General features: G+C 34.6%; 1 protein-coding gene across 3 annotated transcripts; it reads left to right on the plus strand.

The window, feature by feature from the left end:
• The first annotated feature begins 2,202 nt into the window (after positions 1-2,202).
• LOC112004322 (histone deacetylase 14, chloroplastic) lies at positions 2,203-20,536 on the plus strand. 3 transcript variants are annotated; one of them, XM_065773572.1, is made up of 10 exons: positions 2,203-2,346; positions 3,964-3,993; positions 4,227-4,486; positions 7,160-7,234; positions 8,670-8,771; positions 15,058-15,129; positions 17,323-17,379; positions 17,560-17,811; positions 18,528-18,709; positions 20,004-20,536. In XM_065773572.1, exons 1-10 carry the CDS (start codon positions 2,307-2,309, stop codon positions 20,302-20,304), a joined length of 1,371 nt encoding a protein of 456 aa, XP_065629644.1. In that variant the 5' UTR covers positions 2,203-2,306; the 3' UTR covers positions 20,305-20,536. The 3 variants fall into 3 exon arrangements, with proteins under 3 accessions (XP_065629644.1, XP_065629645.1, XP_065629646.1); XM_065773573.1 differs by lacking the exon at positions 3,964-3,993 and having other exon boundaries at positions 2,204-2,346; XM_065773574.1 differs by lacking the exons at positions 2,203-2,346; positions 3,964-3,993 and adding an exon at positions 4,007-4,127.
• The last annotated feature ends 2,972 nt before the right edge of the window (positions 20,537-23,508 follow it).

Here is a 23,508-nt window from a genome sequence, read left to right on the forward strand (position 1 = left end):
TGTAAAATGTATTATATTTCTTCAAAAAAAAAAAAAAGACTTTATTAAATTTAAAACACTTTCAAATACCAAATATAGATAGCTTAATTTAGAAATTTTAATATATTGTATGAACTATACTTTGTTAGAAACTATTCACATTATTTTAAGAAGGATTTGAGACTAACACTTATAAATATTGTTTGCTATTTTCATTTTTCACTTAATAAAAAAAAAATAGTGAAATTGGACAACTTGTTCAATGACCAAGAACTTGTAAAAGTTGTATGTATCCATACTAATTGGCCTGAGCCTATTTTCCATGCTGGCCGTTTTGCCTAGCATAGATGAAAATGTTGGAAAAATAGCAATAATCTTGGGATCAAATCCGTTGTGACAAGCTCTTTGGATTTAAGCATATAAATAAAATGATATAGTTTATCTTCCCCAATTGGAAGAATCTTTGTTCAAACCATTACCCAGTGGTTGAAATAAAATGACCATCTACTCTATTTTTGTTTAGATGACAAATTAAGTTATTGTAGGGAGACGATTTTTTGGGCCCACATAACATTGGGTCATGGTTGAAAAAAAGCCCAATACAAGCTAGCTCACTTTAGGGATAAACCTCACTAAAAGAGCCAAACCTCATAACAGACAATATGTCACCTTGGATCTGAGGACGAAACTCACTGAGAACCTCATTTGAAGACAAGACTCTTATTGAGCTGACAAAGACGAAGTACCTACCGAGCTTGTGAGGAAAAATTCTGAAATGTACGAGATTGTCTGAGGAAGCTTGTTGAAACTTCTTGATGAATTTACAGTCACTCTTGCATTAATGAGGCTCACTTGCCTGGCACAGTCGCATTTATTACTGAATGGCTGATCTGAGCAGTGCAAAGAGCTTTAAAAGTCTTTATTCATTATAAAAGTAAGGAAGAAAGAGCCCAGTAGGACATAAAGATCTCCAATTGTATAGGGACAACATATCCTTGTGTTGGAAGTAGGGAAAATATAAGGGAGGATAAGGGTAGAAGTGGGGGGGACACATAAAAAGAACCGAAAAACTTAGAGTGAGAATAATAGAGAGAAAAACGAGAGCTTTACAACAACTTCAAGAGCTTGTTCTTGATAGGAAAATTGTAACACCTTTCACATACTTGAGTAATATAACTTTTTACGTATATGTTTGTTCTTGTTTAATTCTCCCATTGTGGATTATCATTAGCCCATAATACAAATTAATTGTCTCAAGTTAAGTTGATTTTACATTTTTAACCCGCACAGTTATCTAAATTAGTCACGTAATTGTCATGAATTTTGTATCAATGACTGTGTTTGGGTCTCTAGTAGCAAAGAATCTCGTTTTAAAACTCATCTCTTTCATTAGTTATAAAACAAATCATATAAATTTTAAATGTCATGTAACAAAAAAAATATACATGGATGACTAAAATCACTCTATCTTTAAATTTTATTTTATTTAGATAATTCTAAATAATTCGAATAATTTTCAATCTGTAAGATAATTATTTATGTGTAGAAGGATCTATTTAATCATTTAATCAACTAATATGTATATCATATAACAGATATGAGTTAAAATAAAGAGTGTATAACATGATGGATCAAAAAAGTTTTCAATAGGTAATTTTACATATACAATACTTTGGGATTATATTATGTCATAATCTCTCTTTTTAAGTAATAGTGAGAGGAGTGAGTATGCCATTATTGTACTTTGGAAGTATTCAATAATTTTCCAATTGAAATGTTGCCTATTCAAAATTTTGGAGAAATTTTTTAAGAAAAATTACATTTATATTTTAGAATTTAGGGTGCGTGACACGTTAAGTTTTGTAGTTTTAAAAAATAATAAATTAAACCCGAAGTTTTGAAAAATAAATAAAATTAAACTTTTTGGATTTTAAAGTAATAAATTAAATTCAACTGTTTCAAAAAATTAAAAATGTTTTTTTGGTGAGGAAATAGGTAAAATAACAAATTAAACTTTTGATTTATATTAAATTCCAAACACAATACTTTAATTTAATTGTCTTGAAGTTAATTTTTTTTTCACATTTAATCATATAATATTTTACACTTGAAATTATAGAATTCATTATTGTTTTTTTTTTAAATAGAATTTAATTTAGTATTTTTGAAAATTTAAGGATTTATTAATTTGTGGTTAAAATGTAATGTTGCCAAAATGTATAGACTTGAGAGAAAAAGGCTTGACTGAGCGCGCTCACGCACCATCCAAACTCCAAACTGCTCTGTTTCTCTCTCTCTCTCTCTCTCTCTCTCTCTCTCTCATCAATATGCATCTCCAAGCATTTCCTCCATTTCCATCTTCTGCAGGTACCTCTCTCTCTTGCATTGACATGCACTTATAAACCACTAGACCTTGTTTCCTTGAATTTATGTATTTCTTTAATAAATAAAAAATCGTTTATCTGGGTTGTAGTATATGTATTCATATATGCCTGTTAAATTGATAGCTACGAAATTTGATTTGGGTGTCTTTTAAATTCTTAAATAGTTTGGTGTTTCAGATTGGTTTTTCATTTTAACATGTTAGTGTTACTTATTGAGTCTTTCTTGAATTGCTCGGTAGTTCTAGTTTATTTTCAAAGTGGACACAAAAATTATTTTTGGTCATTCACTATCTTAGGAGGAGAAAAGTTTTAGACTTTGTCAGTGAGCTCTAGCTCTAGTCACATATATTCCTCTTGTAAGCATAAGGTGGAGGGTGAGGTCATGGGTTCATTCAAGAACCATTGTAACTTACAAATAAATATATATATATTTTTTGATGATTTGATAGTTCTGATGGGGGATGGGGGATTTGAAGTCTAGATGTCTCTGTTGAAAATATTAAGAGGTTCCTGTTGAGTTACAAAGTTCTTGGCTAACTTGCCAATAAAAAAATATTGCACTTTGATACGCTTTTGTGATGTAGGAAAGTAAGGAGTACTGGACTGAGCTATTATGCTGAATCTTTTGATGGACCAACTTTAGAAATTTAGCACTAATTGAGGTTTCTTGGAGGGGTTTTGTTGTTTAAGGAATTTTAGGATGATAATATTATAAAATGGATCGAAATTTGATAAGTACAACAACAACTACAACAACCACACCTTAATCTTAAAACTTTGGGTTCGGCTATGAATCCTCAACAGGCTAATCAAGGTTGGCCACTTACCAAAAGATTTTGAAGGAAATTGATGTTTGTTTGGTATTAAAATTTTAAAATCGTGAGTGGAAAAAAAATGATGAAACCCAGAAAATCATTTTTAAGTTTCTCAACAATCATATCTTGAAAGGAGAAGGAAATCATGCTCTCAAAGCATAAAAATTCTGATAGGATTATTGGTTTAAAATCTTTTTCCTAAACAGAATAAGATAAAAAAAAAAATCCCTTACTAAACCAAGTAGAAACTACTAGAACAAAATAGAAAAGGATTCCAAAAGATAAGATGGACTCATGTGTCATTGTATTTTACTCATTGTTCTTATGTCTAGTTGGGTTGCAAAACAATTGGCATGAGAGTCAAGCTCGAGCCTGGCTTAGTTGGCGCCCATTTGGAATTGTGGTGGGATGTATAGTTTTAGGCTTTTAGCTATAAATATTTTGCAAAAAAATTTTCTTACTAAAAATGCTGTTAGAATTTAGTAAAATACAGTTATAATATGTTTTTAAAGTTGTTACATTGGTTTAGTAATCAAATTGATAAAGCGCTTTAAGAAGTGAGAAATAACAAAAGAGGGGATTATAAAGTTCTTTGTATTTTAGAATTTTTTTCGATTAAAAAAAAGGAAGAATCAAGACTCATTGAACAATAACTTTATCATCTCAGAAACATTTGCTTTAGACTATCTAATTGGAGCTCCACCTCCCAAATGAACCACCTTAAATATAAATATATTGGTTCCCTAACTACTTTAGTACTGCTTTTCCCTCATGTTATGCTCCAGCTCTCAAGCAACTCCAAGCCTCCATCACAGGTTAGAGCTGTTAATGTTTGCTTGTTGAGTAACTGCCCTAAAGAAGAGATTTACAGATATCCAGAATCAATTTCTCTGTACTTTAACCTGGATATGACTTATGCTCATATTTGGCTTGCTAGATTCACCATATGGTAACTATCTTGATTAATATATATAATAATTTTGTAAAATTCTAGAAATATGGTCTGACCCCTGGTGTTTTTAAGATCAAATAATTGTGTTTGTGTTAGGGAATATGTTATTTTTTGTGCGGCATCATCTATACAAGTGGAAAAGTCATATTAGAATTGACATGGATGGGAAATTTGCGGGGGGTCAATTTTCCCCAAAGAAATTGAGAGGAGGAAGGAGATGTTTCTCAAGAAGTATTGGAGGAGCTTCCATTTCTTGTTCAAATAGTATGGGGAAGGATCTGTATGTTCCTCCTAATGAAAAGATCACTAATGCAAGGCTGATTTATGCTGTTGCTCCTGCCATGGGTCACAACCAGGTTATTTAGCTGACTAGTTCACTTATACTGTTAAAATGTCATGAGTTTTGTTTAAGCTTGTTAAGAGGTCCTTTAAGTATGGATTTCTGGGGCTAATTGTTTCAGCTGCGATTTTCAAACATGGGGATTATTTTGATGGTCTAGTTTTGATATATAACAAAAAAAAAAAAATGATATATAACATACATAATTCCTGGTTTCCCAACTTTGTAGTGCAATCAATTTGAATAATGTAAAATGACTTCAAATTTGTATCATACCTTAAGATGCTGGATAATATCATAACAGGAAAAGATCTGGTGGATATATATGGTTATATTTTTGTTTGTTATTATAATTCTTGGGTCATGAATATATATGATCTGATTTTCAGTTCTTTCTGTGCTGAATTTGGCTTATAAACATTAAAATATGAAAGGACTTGGGCTATTATTTTAACTGACTAAGAGCATTCACAGCAAATGTGGCAAAAATTATGCCATTTTGCCACATCAAAGACCTACTTTATTATTTTACCACATCATTTTACAACATTTCATTTATCAGATGTTTTATCATTCAATTCTATACATTAAAATAATATTTCCTACACATTAAAATAATATTTACAACTCATAATCAATAGCCACCACACTACTGCCAACAACCAACAGCCACCACCACACAACCACCACATCCTCCACAACCCAAAACACAATTCAAAACAAACCCATAGCCCACCAATACCAAATCGGAAGCCCTAGGACAACCCATAGAACCATAATCAAATCATATCTGGGTCCTCTCTCCATGATAAAGCTCTTTGTCGTGATTCTGAGAGGGACGGGTTGGTTGGAGTTTGATTTCTGAGAGAGGACGAGAGATATGGGGTCGAGGGCATGAAAGAAAGTTTGGAGTGTGGGATTTTCTGGATGGGTTTGTCGCAGAGAGCCGTTAATCTCTGCCATTGTTGAAAAATTTTGAGGTGTTGGATGTGTTTCTTGCTTTGTTTTGGTTTGGAGACAGAGAGAGATCTTTGATTGATCAATACCCAGCCACAACCACGGCCCCACGCTGCCACTGCACCACCACAACCCAAAACCCACTCCCACAAATCAAAACCCCACACCCATACCACCGGACTCCATTACAAATCACCCCAACAATCAACGACACCAACCCAGGCACGATCGCCGCCTTGGCCCAATCGATCCACCCGATCGTTTGCTTGATAGTGTTGAAAGTCAAATTCGCACCAACGACGAGTTGGTAAGCGATTCGGTCCCCGAGCCTGGTCTTGATGAACCCGTGGGCGAAGAAGACAGCAAGCGCGATGAGCCACGGGATCGGATCTCCGAAGACGGAGAACGCAGCGGCGAATGTTAGCGTCTTGGTGAGCACGGAGAAGCCGAGGCCGAGCAGGGCGACGGGGCCGAGAGAAACAGGGAGTGGGAGACAGAGAGACAGAGTGGGGTTTGAGAGGAGAGGATTGGGGGTTGAGGGTGAGACTGACGGAGAGATGAGAGAGAAAGAGGAATAAAGAATAATAAAAACTTATGCCATAGATGTCCGTACAGTGGTAAATTTGTGAGGGTACTGTTCACATGTGGCAAAAATAATAAAATTTGGAACATCTGATAAAGGGGGTTTTTTGTGTTTGGTGTGCCAAATGTGCCAAATATTTGGCATTTGGCACGGCTGCTACGGATGCTCTAATACTTATAAAAAAAAAAAAAAAAATTTAATTGACTAATAAAGATAACGTATGGGTAGTTTGAATTGGCAATTATGTCATAGGAATTTCTGGAGAGTACCTTATTCTTCATACTCCTTTAAGAAACTATTTAGCTTCTGAGGTTATTTTAGTCATCCTATAGTTTATTTGTAAAATATTTTTAAGTAGACAAGTGCTCCTCTTTCTCCATCATATACTACCTTCTAACGGCCCCCTTATGCAATTTTTCTGAATTTTGAATTATCTTTAAGTCCTCATTCCTCTAATATTTGTTATAAATCACTTTGTGAAATTAGATGATTTTTTTCTTCATTTCCAAAGTTCCATAATGCCTTTCCTAGTCGACAATCGACCTGACCATCTCTTGATCGGTTGATCCATCACCCCTTGCTGATCCAATGGCTGAAAAAAGTACTTTTTTCATCTGAGCACCATTTCACATAAAGTTCCTTTTCCTGCTAAAACTGGATGGTTGGAACACTGTACTCAGGGTTCCAAACTTCCAGTGAGTGACTATAAACGATTAAATCATTGAGTTTTTCAAATAGTATCAGCATTGAAAGAATTTAATTAGAATAGAGTGTTATATTATTATTTGTACTTCTTTAAAGGTGAAAAATTAGGATGCAGAAAGGAATAGAGGAAAAAAAAAATACATTTGTCTTTCAAGCTAAAGTGGTCAATCACTTCAATTGGTAATCAGAAATTCCAGATTTTTGTTCTTCATTTTTTATTATTCTTTTTAGTGTGCAAGAGAAAAGAGGAGGGAAGAGATCTTTTGATTCAATGGCTCTCAAGATATCCATCACTTCATTTACTAATCAGAAATTACATTTTTAATCTATGAATTTTTTAGCATACCAATTGTATTCCCTGTTATTTTCAGTCATGGTCTTACTAATGTGTTTGAAGTTGTGTATATGCCATTAATTGAACTCTGGATTTATTGCCGTGTACAGGAGTCCCATCCAGAATCTAATTTTAGAGTTCCTGCAATTGTTAATGCTCTTGAAAAGATGGAACTGACTCCAAAGGTATTAAATGAAATGTACAACATGCTTCATTCTATATTGTTGAGACTCTTATTCTGAACGAAATTTGATATTTTCCTTGTTAATAACCCCAAAAGGGTAGCACAAATGGCTGTGAACCACCCCTCATGAATTGGATGTCACTGGTTTAAATCTCCCATTCCCCCTTTCCCCTTGAGGCCAAAACTTATAAGACAAATCCTTATATTTGAGTCTAATACTTTAATTTTTTTCTTCATTTTTCTTGTTTTAACAATTCTCTCTTGGTATTACGAACTGCTACAAGCAAGATTATATTTTCAGAATGAAATGATAGCATTGAACAACTGGTGCCCCAAATCATTAGCAACCAAGATGAAAAGAAAATGTAGAAAGGGTTTAGGATTACATAAAAATTTCCGGAGAACTTTTAGCTCAAGGAGTTACCTATAACATGATGATGCTGATTACACTAGTATTGGTAGTTGCAGTATTAGGGTTTGCCACTAATGCTCCATCTGTTTTGACTGTAAACATTTTCTTGAAAATGACATATTTTCTAGAAAACATTTTTAGGAAACTGATCTTGAAAATGAGCAAAAAAACATTCTTTTTAATTGGTTCAGATGGAAACCATTAATATTGCTTGTAATTCCAAATAATTCTATGAAAAAAAAAAAAAAAAAAAAAAAAAACACTCTAGGAATCAGCTTCAAGCAAGAGAAAACAAAATCAGCTTCAGCTTCATGCAATTTCAGGCGGCATCATAATATAGTTATTTGGAGGTTTGTGCCGCACTGCTTGATGTGTTGAATCTGGTGGGAACGGAACTCTAGAAGCTTTGAGGGTCGTGAACGGTCCATTCTTGAGTTTAAGTCTTTTTTCTTTTTTACTCTTATTGAATGGTGTTTTGTTTTACCTTTTTTTTTTTCTTGTTTCTCCCTTCCTGTGTTGATTGATCATTGTACTTTGGTTTCTTGATGTTTTTGCCTTTTTCGTACATTCTCTATGTACTGGGCGGAGTTTTAATGAAGTTTTTATGTTACTTATCAAAAAAAAATTTTGCTACTCAACCTAACTATCACCATTAAGTACAATAGTGTGCTTATATAAACTAGCATGACTTAAGCCTAATTCTCATCGACTTAGGAAAGCCCAATTATTGAATTATAAAAGTACCCTTGAATTTAGGAAATTAAATAATTACTAATTGTGAAAACTAGTAAGAGTATAAGACCTATAATAAAATTCAATGTAAATCTTAAAAATTACAATTGACTTCTTAAATTACATAAAGTAAAATTGTCTTGCACTCCCTGCACCAAACTTCCATTGTGTGACCCATGTGACTAGAAAAATGCCCAATCCTTTTTTTAATTGAGATTTGATAATTATTTTAATTTTATGAATAAGGAAATTTGTTGTTCCAATTTGCTTAATCATGTTTTCCTTTATATAGATCCGTGGTTCAGAGATCATTGAACTTCACAATTTCAAACCTGCTTCAGTAGATGACATTGCAAGTGTTCATGCAAGAGCCTATGTATCAGGCCTTGAGAAGGTAGCCTCAAAATTAACTATTGTTGTTTTTCTTCTTGTGTTCGGTGTTCATTGCGTCAGATCATAATAAGTGCTAAAACTAGCTGAAATTTATATGGGTACAAGGAATGGAAGCATGTGGCTAGTGCCATTTGTTTTTTGTGTTTGTATATGTATAGCTTCCAATGTTTTATTTATTTATTTTATTTTATTTTTTACTTTCATACTTTTTTCATGAGAATGTTGAATCTTGTATATACTGGTATGCGGTTTTGGAATTTGTGAAAGAAGTTTGTTTTACTTCAGCGGATTCATATACCATTGCTTTAGGGACGGGATATATTCTTAGTTAAAAAGCACAGGCATGCCTTGTTGAGGTCTTAGTAGTCAATGTAGATCTTGCCAGGCTAAATCCACCTCTAGAAACATTTTTTAAGAGGGTTTTGTTTTACACAACTTGGCTAGGCTAAATCCGTTTGAGGTTCTGGACCCCTAATTGATTGGCCGGATGAGAGTTCGTATATCAGGAAACTAGCTTTTGCTGACTGGGACAAGGGGGCTCCTTGTAGTTCTATTTTGGGGTGTAACATTGTGGTTTTTACCTCAACTGTCTGAGAATAAGAAGTTTCAGAGGTATCTTTCATTCATATCGACTTGGGTTTTTCTGGACCACATTAACTAGACGGAGAAGGAACTAGACCTTAAGGGTCGTTTAGGTTGTCACCTCAAATCCTTTTACTCCATATTATTAACACCTGATTAAATCTGTCAAGAACGAGGTGAGGACTACAGGGAAGCAACTTACTGCAGTCCCTGGGCATGCCAACAAGGCTTAGAAACTGGGTTGCATATATGCTTTAAGTGGATGGAATTTACTCATTAGATGCATGTTCTTCGTCTCATTTAGAAGTAGAGACTGCTATAGAGAGTGGTTGACTACTTATATAAATCATTAGTACAAGACTAGGAGCTAGAGTCAGTTGTCTCTTTCATGGATCCACTTTATTCTGGAGTATGGAGGGGAGATAGCATGGATAAATTGTGTTGGAAACCTTCATCCTAGGGGGTTTTTGAAGTTCAAACTTACTATAGGATGTGTTTGGATGGTGTGAAAACCGGGTGGATAGAAAATGGATAATGAGTGTGGTTGGGAGGTGAGGGGGGAGAATGGGGCTTGGCAGTTTTTTCTCTGGGACCGCCAAAATTCAATCCCCCCAAAATGGAGAGAAAATAGGAGAGAAGAGAGGGGATTGATGGTATTTACCATTCTGCTCCCCACTGTTTTCAAATTGTTTCTCCTTTTATTTCCCCCACTTTTAAGTTAATGTTTGGCATGCATTTTTTATACCTCAACTCCAGCCTTTTTTTCCTTGTAAAATATTTATATAAATATAAAAATATTTAATAGGGGCATGAGAGTAAATTCCTGCAAACAACATTTTCTATTCTCTCATTTTTCTCTTCAACCAAATAAAAGAGTTTTCCATCTCTCAACTTTTCGACCCCCCAATCCTAACACCATGAGGGAAAACTAAAATCTCTTTTATCCCTCCACTTTTCTATTCTCTCCCCATTTTCTATCCTCCAACTTTTTCAACTCTCCAACTAAACGGATCTTTGACAAAACTAAGTAGTAGAGAAAGTACAACTATCAAGTAAATCATACAAAGAAGTAAAATTGAGAACACCCAAAGCATTTTTCCACCCAAGCAAAGTCTGAAAGAAGAACAAGATCAAGTCATGAGTTGATTTTTCGGTTCCTTCAAAGATTCGAGAATTCCTTTCTTGCCAGATGCTCTACATTAGACAATGAGGGATCATATTCCAAATTGCTCCATTTCTATGCTGGTTAAACTTGTCCAACCAACAGGCTAGAAGCTCCACCACACCATTAGGCATAACCCAAGCAACCCCAAAGAGTGAAAACAACGTGCTCCATAAGTCGCTGGCAAGAGAACAGTGTAAGAATAAGTCTTTGGCAAGAGAACAGTGTAAGAATAAGTGGTTACTAGTCTCCCCATCCCTCTTACACATACAACACCAATCAATAACAAAGAGCTGAGGCTTTCATAAATTATCATTAGTTAAGATCTGACCCAACGTCGCCATCTATATAAAGAAACTGATCTTTGTTGGCACTTTTGATTTCTGCACAGTTTTCCAAGGAAAAGACATGTGAAGAAGGTAGCAAGACTTTATTTATGTTTTTCCTTAGCACACTCCCTATGTACTTTGGTCTTTGTGTTTGAGATGTCTTTTCAATGAAGCTTTATTACTTATAAAAGAATTTTTTTTTTTTTTTTTTTTAAATATTATACATAATGGAGTTATATTAATCAAAAACCAGGTACACCAGGGGGTGTACATGGGTAGTAGTACATCAAACTCTTAAATTACAAAGATCAAGCATTTCTAAAAAATTAGAACATGGAAGAAGATTAAAATCCGAACTCCAATCTGGCAAGGTTGGAGAAGGAGATATTTAATTTCCAGAATAGACCGCTCCTTCACCTCAAAACATCTTGAGTTATGTTCTTGCCAAATACACCATAAGACACACCGTGGTACCGCCCTCCACAAATTTATGCTTCGATGTCTACCGAAGGAACCTTGTGAACTCGAAAATAAATCAGTAACACTTTGCAACATAACCCATAGAAGACCAAACAGAGCCCACACCATAGACTGTAACTCAGAAGCAATAGGACAATGAAGAAGAAGATGATTCACTGATTCCCCACACTTTTTACACATATAGCACCAATTTGCAACTTATAAAAAAAAAAAAAAGTTGAAATGTAAAAGTACAACATTGACCTCACTGATGCATAAATTTTTTTTTTTTTTGATAAGTAAGAATGTTATATATACGAAAGACTACTCTATGCATGAAGAACAAAGAGCAAACCCAGAAAATACAAGAAGAAAACAAAAAAAACAAAAAAGAAAACTAAACAATAGAAAGATTACAAAAGAGAAAGGGAGCTAAGAAAAGAGGGGAGAGAATCACTAGTTGTGACTCCCTAAGCCCGAGACCAATCAAAAAGCGTCCCACTAAAAGAGGCAATCATCTGAACACTTGAACTATCCAAATCCTCAAAAGTCTTCCGATTTCGTTCCTTCCAAATACACCATAGGATGCACAATGGAACTAAGTTCCAAATCTGAGATGAATGCTTTCCCATCCAATTTCACCAGCCAAAAAGCAAATTTGGGATCGATCTAGGCATAACCCAAGACAAACCAAAAGTTATTAAGAAAAAGCTCCACAACCGATAAGCCATCTCACAATGAAGGAGTAAGTGGTCTACTGTCTCTCCACAATGCTTGCACATAATGAACCAGTTTACAAAATCCAATTCCCTCAATCTTCTCAAGTTATCACTTGTTAGGATCTTATTCCAAGCTACACACCAAACAAAGAGAGAAACTCACCTAGGAGCCTTAACTCTCCAAATTCCTTTCCAAAGAAAGACAATTGAGGGAGAATCCCGCAGTTTGTTATAATACGACCGGATGTCAAACTTCCCGTTAGGCTTCAACTTCCATCTCATCCGATCTCTAACATCCATTGGAGGAGTATTAGCTCCCAATATACGAAGAAAATGCAGCCCTTCCTCCATCTCCCAATCATTAAATTCTCGAATAAAACGAACATCCCAAATTCTTCTATCCTCCGCCCCCTGCCTTGACAAAGAAATATTGACAGATGCCTCCTTATCAAAGGCAATTCCATACAGCCCCGGGAAAGCCACTTGGAAAGGTTGATCTCCATACCACCCATCCTACCAAAATCTCAGTCTATTCCCCAACCCAACAACAAACTGACAATTCTTGCTAAAGTCCTCCCATCCCATGCGAATACCTCTCCACAAACCACACCCATGAACTCCCTTACCTAACTTTGAGGTCCATCCCCCCATTCTTCCCCATATTTTGACGATACCACCCTCCTCCATAACCGACCCTCTTCCTTCCCAAACCGCCACAGCCCTTTCCCCAATAAGGCCCTATTGAACGTAGTAATTTTTCTTAGGGATTTTTTAGAAAACAACTACAAAACTTAAACAATATTATTAGTTAGACAACGTTTCAAACATATTACATTTCTAACAATTCGACTTCAGAGGAGTCGATTTTACTGTTCACTCAATTTTTATACACAGAAACCGACTTCGCCGGAGTCGATTTCTGTACTAAGAAATTGACTTCAACGAAGTCAATTTCCATGTGTAGAAACCGACTTCACTGAAGTCGATTTCTCTGTATACAAATTCAAAAAAATCCATTCACGAAGATTGCCATAATTCCCTGAAAAAAACCTCACAACCAGAAGAAATCAAATCCAAAACGTGTTCTCCTCCACTGATCCGATCCGATCACTTGAAGCTTTCGCCGGGGTTTGGTCAGAATCGGCGCCTGGAGTTTGTTCTTCGTTTGCTGGGTTCGTTCTTTGTTCTTCGTGCTTCGCCGTCGGTGTTGCTGGGTTCGTCGGGGTTTGGTGAAATCGGCGCCTGAGTTCGTCGGCGCCTGCGTTCGTTTGCTCGTCGGTGTTGCTAGCGCCTAGGTTCGTCGGCGCCTGCGTTCGTATTCGTCGGCGCCTGCGTTCGTGCTCGTCGGTGTTGCTGGGTTCGTTTGCTGGGTTCTTCGTTTGTTGGGTTCGTGCTCTTCAGTGTTGCTGTGTGGAGTCCTTGGTGGTGTTGTGTTTTTGGGCAAATCGACTTCACTGGAGTCATTTTCAATACAAAGAAAACGACTCCAGTGAAGTCGATTTCTATGTGTAAAAAATGATTACAAAGGACTCGATTTTTTTATCTACGCACCCAATAAAAAATAGATATGAACAGTAAAATCGACTCCTCTGAAGTCGAATTGTTAGAAATGCAATATGTTTGAAACGTTGCCCAACTAATAATATTGTTTGGGTTTTGTAGTTATTTTCTAAAAAATCCCCTTTTTCTTATCCCCAAACCACCGCTAGCTATAGGCGCACAAACTTTAGCCCATCCTACCAGATGATTCTTGCCATCATCCCATAGAAAGTCCTTTTGCAACTTCTCAATCTTATTAGCCACATAAGTAGGAATGGTGAATAGAGATAGAAAATAGGTAGGAAGACTAGATAACATACTCTTGAGTAACATCAATCGACCCCCCTTCAACAAATATAACTTCTTCCACCCAGCCAATTTCCGCTCAATTTTTTTCAAAATAGGATTCCACATTGAAGGGAAGTTATGTGAAGCCCCCAACGGCATGACAAGATAAGACATAGGCAAAGTTCCAACTCTACAGTCCAAAATTTCTGCCAGGGCATGCACATCATCAACCTCCTCTATTGGAACCATTTCACTCTTGTGCACATTGACCTTCAAACCTGTTACCGCCTGAAAATTGAGTAATAACAACCGAATATGAAGAATTTGCTCCACATTTGCATCACAAAATAGGATAGTATCATCTGCAAATAATATATGTGAAACACATTCCCCACCACCCCACCTACCCTCAACGTTAAAGCCACAGATCAAGCCAGCTTCCTCCACTCTTCTCAACATCCTACTAAATACCTCCATCAAAATCAAAAACAACATAGGAGATAGCGGATTCCCTTGTCTTAATCCCCTTGAACTACCGAAAAAATCAGATGGAGACCCATTAATCAAAATAGAGAATGACAGTACCATTGCGAACCAAGATCTTTATCCACAAGTACCATTGCGAACCAAGATCCATAAAGAGAATGATAGTCTGAAGGAGAATCATAGGTAAGGCAAATTGATATATAAGTACAAATGGGTGCACCCTCCCCCTTCTCCACCCTTTTTGACATATACCGCTAATGTGAGAAGCATAAGAATTTAGATTGAGGGAATGATTTGAATATGACTTGATACCTTAATATGCAGGTCCTTTGAGAAAAAATATGAAGAGTACCACAAATTAGTACATGATCCCACTCTTTGGCTTTGCTTGCAATTTTTTTGCTTTCTTTTTATATCTGGTTTGTGATGACTGATGCTAGAGACTTAGAAATAAGTTTTGACCTCAATGCAATGGCAAGTTTAGGATGTGTTGCATGTAGGATTTATACCTTCAAGATGCTGTAATACATTTGGAGGGATATGTATGTGCATATCCTTATTAGTCAGTCAATGTGTTGGTGACTTTTTGAGGTTTCAAGTATCCATTTTCCTTGAATGGTTAATTTTTTTACATTATGCTGGTGTTTTATTTTAATATTATATACTTTTATTGTTCTTAGTCTTGCATGGAACCAATCAGGCTTGTTTGGTTTATTTTTATAGGCAATGGATCAGGCTTCACAAGAGGGTATTATATTCATTGATGGTTCTGGGCCAACATATGCTACTTCCACTGTAAGTTCAACACTTTAGATGAATCTGTTTTCTTTCTTGAACTTGTGGATATTTACAGACACTCATTCTGTTTAAAGTATTAAAAGTCATTTGCTTCTATATATTTTTCACTGGACTTGTCATAATCAATGCCTATAATTTCTTTGCATCATCAAATCAGATTAATTAATTGATAGTTACATGAGCAAATCAATATAACTATCAAGATAAGGTAAGAAAAGGGATAACTATTAGAATAATTAAGATGATTATCTCTTGAAATCAGTTTATTTGAAATTTGATCCTAATTTTTTATTTTTCAACTGGATTCCACTTTGAGCTCTCCTGATATGGAGGAGCATTTTCATTACAGTAGAGAGAGATGTGTGTGTGTGTGTGAGAGAGGGAGAGAGAAGTGGCATCTCCAGTGTAGTGGTTAGCTTGCATTATACATTGGTGAACTTTTTTTTATTCGAATCTGTGTTTTTAGTTTTTTTACCTTTGTCTTTATACTGAGAGAGAGAGAGAGAGAGAGAGAGAGAGAGATCAAATGCTATATAGGTGGAGCTTGATTTATTGTATTGGTTATGCCGGGAGTTCAGGGGCTGGCAGCCCACCTTGAATTGAACATTGGTGTCTGTATAATTATTGGAGGTATCTCTTTAGATGCTCTAGGCCTTTTTATTGAAATTTCCCATGTGTGTAGACTAAATAATAGGTCAGTATATTCTAATGATCTTTGTAACTCCTGTTATAGCTCAGTCATAATAAAATTGCAGCAACCCTGAGGACATAGCCTAACTTTTTGGGTGAACCATGTAAATCTGTGCGTTTGTTGATCTTTTCTTGATGGGTCATGGAAGATTAATATGCTATTACTTTGCAAATTTGCCTATTCAAGAATTATTTTATTGGTTCCTTGTGAAATCCAATTGAAGTGAAAGTCGTGCCCTTTTATTGGTCTGAGTCTTTTACGCTTAGCAAAAAAAAAAGTATGAGTCTTTTAGGGTTAAAAGAGTTTTTAATTTGGGTTTTTAATTTCATTAGTTATGGTCTCTTCTAAAAAAAAAAAATTATTAGTTATGGTCAGTTTTATTACTTTTATATTGAGGGGCAAATCTGTAATTTCTGCAATTCCTGTGAATTAAGGGTATTTTGGTAATTTAGTTGAGTCTAGAATCTTCTAAGGTACTCTAAGTATCTTAGGTTTATTTACTTTGGGTCCAAGTTAGTATTTATTAGGCTTTATTAGTAGTCATAATGTTAGTTGAAATCCTAATACTACTAGTACAAGTAAGAGTCTTTATATATATATATATATTGTGCTCAATCTATTCAAACAAAATAGAATAAGTTGATTAATAAAATTGAGTGTTTTGAGCAATAGGCACGTTGGCCTTTGTTGTTTCTTTCTAAAAAAAAAAAAAAAAAACTCCTTTCTTTCTAAGGTTACTGTTCACAGGTACTGTATTCCATGGATCTGGGTTAGGTTTCTTGTTTCCTACCAAGATCAGTGATAGTGGTCTTCTCATTGGGAAGGTGTACATTAGATGAGTTAGCAGAAGTGATTGTGTTGAAATTGTATATCATGACTATTTTTGGAAGTCCATGCCTTCAAAAAATCAATTGCAGACTCCTCTCATATTTTGTAATATGTCTATGCGCTTTATGGATGGATTCAATGACACTTAAATTTCATATTAGTATGCTTAATTTAGGTATATTCACATCGATAACTTATTCAGATCAAAAGAAATTCTTGCAGTTTGAAAATTTTGTTGAAATTTGGGTACTTTGGATAACTGTCTTAGTGTGCTCCAATGGATATATATTCAGCTGATGAAAAGAAACACACATATTGTTAAACCTTTGCATAGAAGGGGTATGTGACCCAGAAAACATTTTTTTTGATTCCGAGATTCTAATTGAGGATATTTTTAATGTCAATGTTTCTACAACTAGTTGAGTCATGTACGTATTAGTTTAACTAAATGGTAAAGAAAGGTTTTCCAGTTGATCTGAATGTAAATATGGGGCATGTCTCTCATTTTTATTGTCCTTTTATTGAATTTGAAATGTGATATCAATGGTTTTATGTGATTTTTATCTTACCATATACTAATATAGTGTATGTTTGAGTTGGATCTTGATGCTTCAATTTGCAAGCTATATCTTGTACATTCCACTCTTTCTTATCATGGAATATTGATGCAGACATTTCATGAGTCACTAGTTGCAGCTGGAGCAGGAATCACCTTAGTTGATTCAGTGGTGATGTCTCGACCTGGCACGTCAGTCTCTTATGATTATTCTTATTTGTTATATTTTATGTGCTGTGCTGAAACAATTTCATTTCTTTTTTTGACACCGCTAAATGTTCATAATTGCACTGAATTTGGTAGAAGTAGATTCTAGTTTATATTATCCAACATTTTCTATTTTGCATTTCAGGTTGCAGCAGCAAAAAATTGCCTGGATCCACCTGTGGGCTTTGCTTTGATAAGACCTCCAGGACATCATGCTATTCCAAAGGGGCCTATGGGGTTCTGTGTTTTTGGAAATGTGGCCATTGCAGCTCGTTATGCCCAACGTGTACATGGGTTGAAGCGTGTGTTTATCATTGATTTTGATGTCCACCATGGAAATGGGACAAACGACGCTTTTTATGATGATCCAGATATATTTTTCCTTTCAACTCACCAAGTATTAATTTGGTCCAGACCTGTCTTATATGTTTTACCTTGCAATTTAATCACAAACTTTTTATCCTGCTTAATATTCAAGGCCTCAGTCTCTCTCATCAATTATATGAATTTTATCTTCTCCCGCATTTAAAGAACGTTAGATATGACTTAAAAGTGTGAATATACATACATACATACATACATACTAATGTGTATAAGGGATCATTGTCTGGTACTCTATAGCAATGGTAAAGTCTTGGGTTGTCAAGTGCAAATGTGTTGGAAAAGGACCATATCTAAGCCACCTCTTCTAGGACCTTATTTAGGTGGAACCAAATGCTGTCACCAAGTAATGACCCATATATATGTATGTATGTATGTATGTATGTATGTATAGGTGAGAATCAGGAATTCAGTGTCAAGTTCTTGTTTGACCTAGATTGAAAAGGAACATACCTGCACTTTTCAAATTATTATTTTTTAATATTTTTATGTAGTTGAGGCAAGATGATGTGCAATTGTATGCAATCTTATGGTGTACTCTAGCTGTTGTAGTGTCTTGAATCTAGATGCCAATAAGCATGCGTAAAGGTGTTCTATTATCAATAGTCCAGTATCTTTTTTCTAATAACTGATTTGTTTGGTTTATTGTTTTTGATCACTGCATGAATGTTCATCTTAGAAGTTCATTTTGCAGCAATCAATCTGATGCTATTTAGTCTTCTTTTGAATTAGGATGGAAGCTATCCTGGTACTGGTAAAGTTGATGAGGTAGGTCATGGAGATGGTGAAGGAACAACATTAAATTTGCCTCTACCTGGAGGATCAGGTGATATTGCCATGACAACTGTGTTTGATGAAGTTATTGTACCCTGTGCTCAAAGTTTTAAGCCGGATATAATTCTTGTTTCTGCTGGGTGAGTATCCCATTTCTATAAATGGCATTGCATACATTCTTGCCATGACAACATTTGCTGAATTAATTAGCTTCACTGTGCAATTTATTTCTGTCTCTGGTGAAGAGTTGTAGAATTCTATTTGTAAGTCCGTGAATATCTTAATTATTTCATAGATTGTAAAATAAAATCACATGTAGGTATGTATAGGACTAGGAGTAATCCCAAGTGGGGCTCCTATGGGTGGAGCTAGAATTTTTATTGGAAGAAAGAGAGAGAAAAAAAAGGGGAGGGGGTTGTATGTAAATAGCAACAGATCATCGCCCAACTTATAATTACAATGTATGGATGCAATATTAAGAATACTAACCATGACATAAAATACTGAGAATACTATACTAATTAAGAAAAGGTTAAAGGAAAATGATTTTACCATGACTGTATAGAGCTTTTAAATATAAGTTGTCATGAAGAAGGATGAAAATAATGAAACCAGAAAGTTATTTTATAAGGGTTGCAGCTCAGTTGTTTTATGGGGTCATCCAATTCCAGGTTGTATGGTTGTGTTGCATCTGCAATTTAACTGCAAATTTTTCTTTCAATAACAGTAAGTACATCTGTCATTTATTAGCTTATTTTTCAAAATATAGCATTTTCTTTCCCTGTTCTTTCTTTTTGAGTTTGGTATTTTCGGGAGGGAGAAATGAATGCAAGGGTTCAACATGGATAGACATTTTAGTGTTTCTCCAGTATTGAAATTTAAATTTGAATTAATCAAATTAACAGACTTATCTATCACATGATTTCAATAATTTAGATATTGCTTCATATGTAAACAAAATTTTGAATATTTAACCCGAAGGGACAACATCATCTGCTGCCAAATGAAACTATGGCATAAAGACATCCTCTATGGGACCGAGGGCAATTCTGCCTCCCACCCCTGAATTTAGATTGCCTTCATCTTTAAGTAGCTTAAAAAACATTATCATTGTCAATCTAGTCATTCAAACGTAAAGAAACATTTTATATATAACTTTCATAGTCTTTGACCTAGATAGGCTCCTGTCAATATTTGGTAATGCTTCCAAAATTCAACAACCAGAAGCGGCAACATCATTTGCTGCCAAATGACTATGGCACAAAGACATCCTCTATGGGTCTGAGGGCAATTCTGCCCCTGCTCCTGGGTTTAGATTGTCTTGATCTTTAAGTAACTTATAACAAATTATCATTGCCAATCTAGTCATTCACCCACTTGCATCTCTCTCTTTCTCTCTCTCATACTTTCATATCTTGCAAATGAATGTGTTAGGTATGATGGTCATGTATTGGATCCACTAGCCAGTCTGCAGTTCACAACGGGAACATACTACATGCTAGCGTCCAATATTAAACAACTTGCCAAAGATCTATGTGGGGGTCGATGTGTGTTTTTCTTAGAAGGGGGATACAATCTCGATTCTCTTTCATACTCAGTGGCAGATTCATTTCGTGCTTTTCTTGGGGAGAGGAGTTTGGCATCTGAGTTTGACAACCCTGCCATTTTGTATGATGAACCGTCAACCAAGGTTAAGCAAGTGATTCAAAGGGTGAAGCACATACATTCCCTGTGAAGATGTCTAAACCTGTAGTCGTATGTATTGGTAAATTTTAAGTAGTTCACCTAACTCCATGTACATTTGGAAGTTTTCTATATGCCTAACTCCTATAGATATGTCATATGTCCCACTTCAACACTAACTTGGTTTTCCAATTAAAAAAAAAAGGTATAGTATGGTCAAGAATTTATGAGTTAAAAGTACTTTGTCCAAATATGTAGAACTTTCAAAGTCTCTTTCTTCCTCACATCTTTGACATCACTATGTGTTGCTTGTAAGCTAGAGTTTTATTGGGTCTTTTCGGCATCTGGACCCTTCTTGAACTTTCGGAATTCATAAAAATGATTTGTCCCAAAAATATTAAATAGTGGTAAAGCGTATCCTTCTCATCAAATTAATTTGTGTCATTTAGATGTTTAAAACCATAAGGGGTGTCCAACTAATTAGGAGGTGCATGAAAATCTGTAAAATTAGTTTAGTTTAGAAAAACTGTAAAGTTAGTTTAGTTTAGTGTGACCCTTAAGTAAAAAATTACTTTCATTTTGAACTATTTATTGTTTTCGTAAAATTTGTAGTAATCGATGGATGATAAATATATGAAGAATAGAAAAGTAAAAGGAAAGAAAAGATAATCATTTTACTTTTGTGTGTTTGGAAAGGGAATAGAAAAATTGGAAGAATATATAAACTTAATAGGGTCAATTACAAAAACTTTTGTGGAATGTTTCTCCACCCTAAAAGTTCAAGGGAATGACAATTTCCCGTAAGATTTGGAGAAAATTAACATATTAACCATTTCGCTATAAGAATTGTAAAGGGAAAAAGAGATTACTAGATGTAGCTAGATCTATGGACAAGCATGGAGTTGCTTTCAGAGGTGCTTTTTCTTTTTTAGAAGTTTGATGGGAAAGAACAATAATATTTAACGTAAAAAGTTTTTACTAATCATGATTAGGCCTTCCTTCATCAGTGCTACTAGAGTTTGTAAGAAGCTACCTCATCACGGTCTTCATAAATGTAGTCTCTTTGTAGGGTGAGGGCCCAACATATATATACACTGAAAATTCGAATCAAACATCGAAGTTTGTTTTCTAGCTTATGCCAAAGCTAATTCAAATGGAAAAAAGGACAGTTTGGCTCTAAATACGTTTGCAACTTTGGGCTCTAACCACTAATAGAAATATGACATTAGTTCTTGTTACATGCACATGACTCACTTAATTTAAAAAAAGAAGATGTAATCAAGAATTAAGATAAAAATATTTTCTAGGTAATGATACTTTTTTTTTTTTTTTTTTAAATTTTTATGAAAGACAATGACACATCCATAGAGACGAGAGAAATTTCCCAAGAATGCCAAAAATATTCCAAGTCAAATGGCCACATGCAAGATGTTACTACTCAACCGCTCTCTCTATCATGGGGCACAAACTTCTTTTATACTTCAGAAGACTTGTTAACAAGTCTTCTGAAGAATAAAAGAAGTTTGAAGCAAGACCAATCTACTAGCATTAAATTGACTCCATGGCAAAGCTAGATTAGCCATATAGAAAAACTTTTTTTTTTGGGGGGTAAGTAGAAAAAAACCCACTTATAGTTACACTAATACCATTGAGTCATTTCTTCCTTTTCACTCCCACAATGTGACCTTTTTTCATTGCCCAAATTTATTTATTTATTAAAAGCAATGAATAAAAATAACATCCATGTCTTTTAATTTTTTTAAATAAATAAATTTTCTTGAAAATTCGAAACTTGTTGAATAAAATTTGCAATGTCATCTTTCAATTGAAATGTAAGAGAGTTGCTTAATAAGAATCCTTCAAGAAAATTTCAAATCCCAGTTGTCAAGGTGATCAATCCTATGCTAATAAATTGTTTCATCTTGTTTAGGCATTCTGTGAATAACTTCCTCCATCAGTATGTTTAGGGTGATAAATTCTACGGTCAAAATGGCCAAATACCACAATTTTTTGAAATTTTTAGCAAAAAACCACTGTTTCGGAAATAAATGGCAATCTACCACTTTTTCCAGTACTCGAGTTTGGTGAACTCGAGTACCCTATTTTATAGTTCCACCGTAGCTGCTGAGCTGGAAATTGCCGATTAAAAAAAATAAAGTAGTACTCGAGCTTGGTAAACTCGAGTACCATGCAACACAATACTCGAGTATACCAGGCTCGAGTACCTTTTATAAAAAAAATAAAGAAATTTTTTTTTCTACGGTACTCGAGTTTAACAAAATCGAGTACTGTGTAAATTTTTTTTTTTTTTTTTTTTTTTTGCTTGAGGATAATTGACAAATAAACATAAAAAAAAAAAAAAAAAAAAAAAAACCATCGAGTCATTTATTCCTCTTCACTCTCACAATCTGACCTTTTTTCATTGCCCCAATTTATTTTTTTATTAAAAGCAATGAATAAAAATAACATCCATGTCTTTTAATTTTTTAAAATAAATAAATTTTCTTGAAAATTTGGAACTTGTTGAATAAAATTTGCAACGTCATTTTTCAATTGAAATGTAAGAGAGCTGCTTAATAGGAATCCTTCAAGAAAATTTCAAATCCTGGTCGTCAAGGTGATCAATCCTATGCTAATAAATTGTTTCATCTTATTTAGGCATTTTGTGAATAACTTCCTCCATCAGTATGTTTAGGGTGACAAGTTCTACAATCTTCACTCCTTTTCAATAATCTCTTTCTATCTAAACATAGGGTAAAAATGAAACAAACCATGAAGCTTTAATAGGTCCAAACTTGAATAGAAAAACAAAATTGCATATAATTACATCTTTATTCTTTGTAGAATCTTAATCAAATAGTAGACGGTTAATAATAATAATATATAATCTACTAACTTTCATACCATTATCTACTTTCTAGTCACCTATAGTCCTACACCTCCACTCCAGTATAAGAAGGATCATGGTTTCTATACAAGATTTGAGGAGGATTAGATTATATTATTATCAACTCTATGTTGAACTCCCTTGAAAATAGAACTAATTCACTATTGTAGAAAGCATTAAAAAGAGTTGCATATTCTTTTATTTTATTTATTTATTTATTTTTTTGAGAAATAAACTCACGCACACACAAGAAGAAGGACATGAATTCTAACAAAAAAACACACCACAAAATCCATTCAAAAGTCATGCATATTCTCATAACCTAGTGATTTTAGAAAATGACATTATATATTGAACAATTACCTACTC

This window comes from Quercus suber, unplaced genomic scaffold (genome assembly GCF_002906115.3).
Source record: "Quercus suber isolate HL8 unplaced genomic scaffold, Cork oak 2.0 scaffold_77, whole genome shotgun sequence".
Classification (NCBI taxonomy): domain Eukaryota; kingdom Viridiplantae; phylum Streptophyta; class Magnoliopsida; order Fagales; family Fagaceae; genus Quercus; species Quercus suber.

What these genes read in the sequence shown, in the direction of transcription:
- LOC112004322 (XM_065773572.1), top strand. Translation starts at nt 2,307, where the DNA reads ATGCATCTCCAAGCATTTCCTCCATTTCCATCTTCTGCAG. An exon ending in CTGCCATGGGTCACAACCAG is followed by an intron (nt 4,487 to 7,159) that starts GTTATTTAGCTG and finishes TGCCGTGTACAG; the next exon opens with GAGTCCCATCCAGAATCTAA. An exon ending in AGATGGAACTGACTCCAAAG is followed by an intron (nt 7,235 to 8,669) that starts GTATTAAATGAA and finishes TCCTTTATATAG; the next exon opens with ATCCGTGGTTCAGAGATCAT.